This window comes from Trypanosoma equiperdum, assembly GCF_001457755.1.
Source record: "Trypanosoma equiperdum strain OVI genome assembly, contig: ctg_1240, whole genome shotgun sequence".
Taxonomy (NCBI): domain Eukaryota; phylum Euglenozoa; class Kinetoplastea; order Trypanosomatida; family Trypanosomatidae; genus Trypanosoma; species Trypanosoma equiperdum.
In genome coordinates this window covers 1,399-2,347 of record NW_027123217.1, presented here as the reverse complement: position 1 = coordinate 2,347, position 949 = coordinate 1,399, and the positions used below count along the sequence as shown (strand labels likewise).

Sequence of the window (949 nt, the reverse complement as noted above, 5' to 3'; positions counted from 1 at the left end):
TGTCCGGCTGCAAAAGGTGCGATGAGGGGTGCGAATATTTTTTGTACTTCAACTATAAGTTGGAAACGAGTGGCTTCACTTTGAGGCAATTTCAACATATCACACGAATTAATTGTTGCGCCATTCATATACAACTTGCCTCCCGGTAGATTGAAGCATGTACTCACTGAACCACCAATTGCATTTATTTCAAGGCAGCCATCTTTATATTCTTGGAGAGTAGTTTCGTTCACGGTGTCTCCCAACGGACACGTATGGTCGCCACACGTGTTCGGGAAGTCTGTAACACTCACAATACTTTTGACATCGCACTTGGCCTTTTCAGTATCGACCACTATTGAATTAACATCATCCCACACGGTCCTAGCAATCTCCGCAATAGCTGTGTAATATTTATTCGCCTTTATAAGAGCATCGGGTAAATCTTTCCTCATTGCCCTTACACTCTCATTAATATCAACAAATAATCCACCCACCTTAGCTACAAGATCTCCCATTGCATTACCATAAGATATAAGTTTTTCCAGGTTTTTATGTTGGTCTCCCATTGCATTTCTAATAACACTCAAATATTTTGTGCTTTCACCTGTTTTCCCTTCCATATCATCTAATATGCGGGATGCATTTGCATACACTTCTTCATTCACGAATAGTTTCTTCTCACCGTCGCTATATAATGTATTTAATGCATTTGAAAGGCAGTTAAGGTAGCATATAGTCTCGTGAAAATTCTGGAAAGAATGATCATCCACCAATATACATATATCGTCTCCACTAATACAAATTACGAAAAATAATGAGAAAAACAATTCAACAACCACAATCTTCATTATCTACAACTTGGCATGACAAAAGGTATAAAATAGAAAAATTATATAAGCTCCACCACACAGAAGCGACAGATATCACTTTTGTATAATTCCAATCGAAAACTTGTACCACAAATTTG

The 949-nt window shown here is 37.8% G+C and overlaps 1 pseudogene across 1 annotated transcript; it reads right to left on the bottom strand.

The window, feature by feature from the left end:
• Positions 1 to 2: 2 nt before the first annotated feature.
• On the bottom strand, positions 3 to 830 carry TEOVI_000538700:pseudogene (annotated as a pseudogene). Its single transcript has one exon. A coding segment is annotated over exon 1 (828 nt).
• Between the last annotated feature and the right edge of the window lie 119 nt (positions 831 to 949).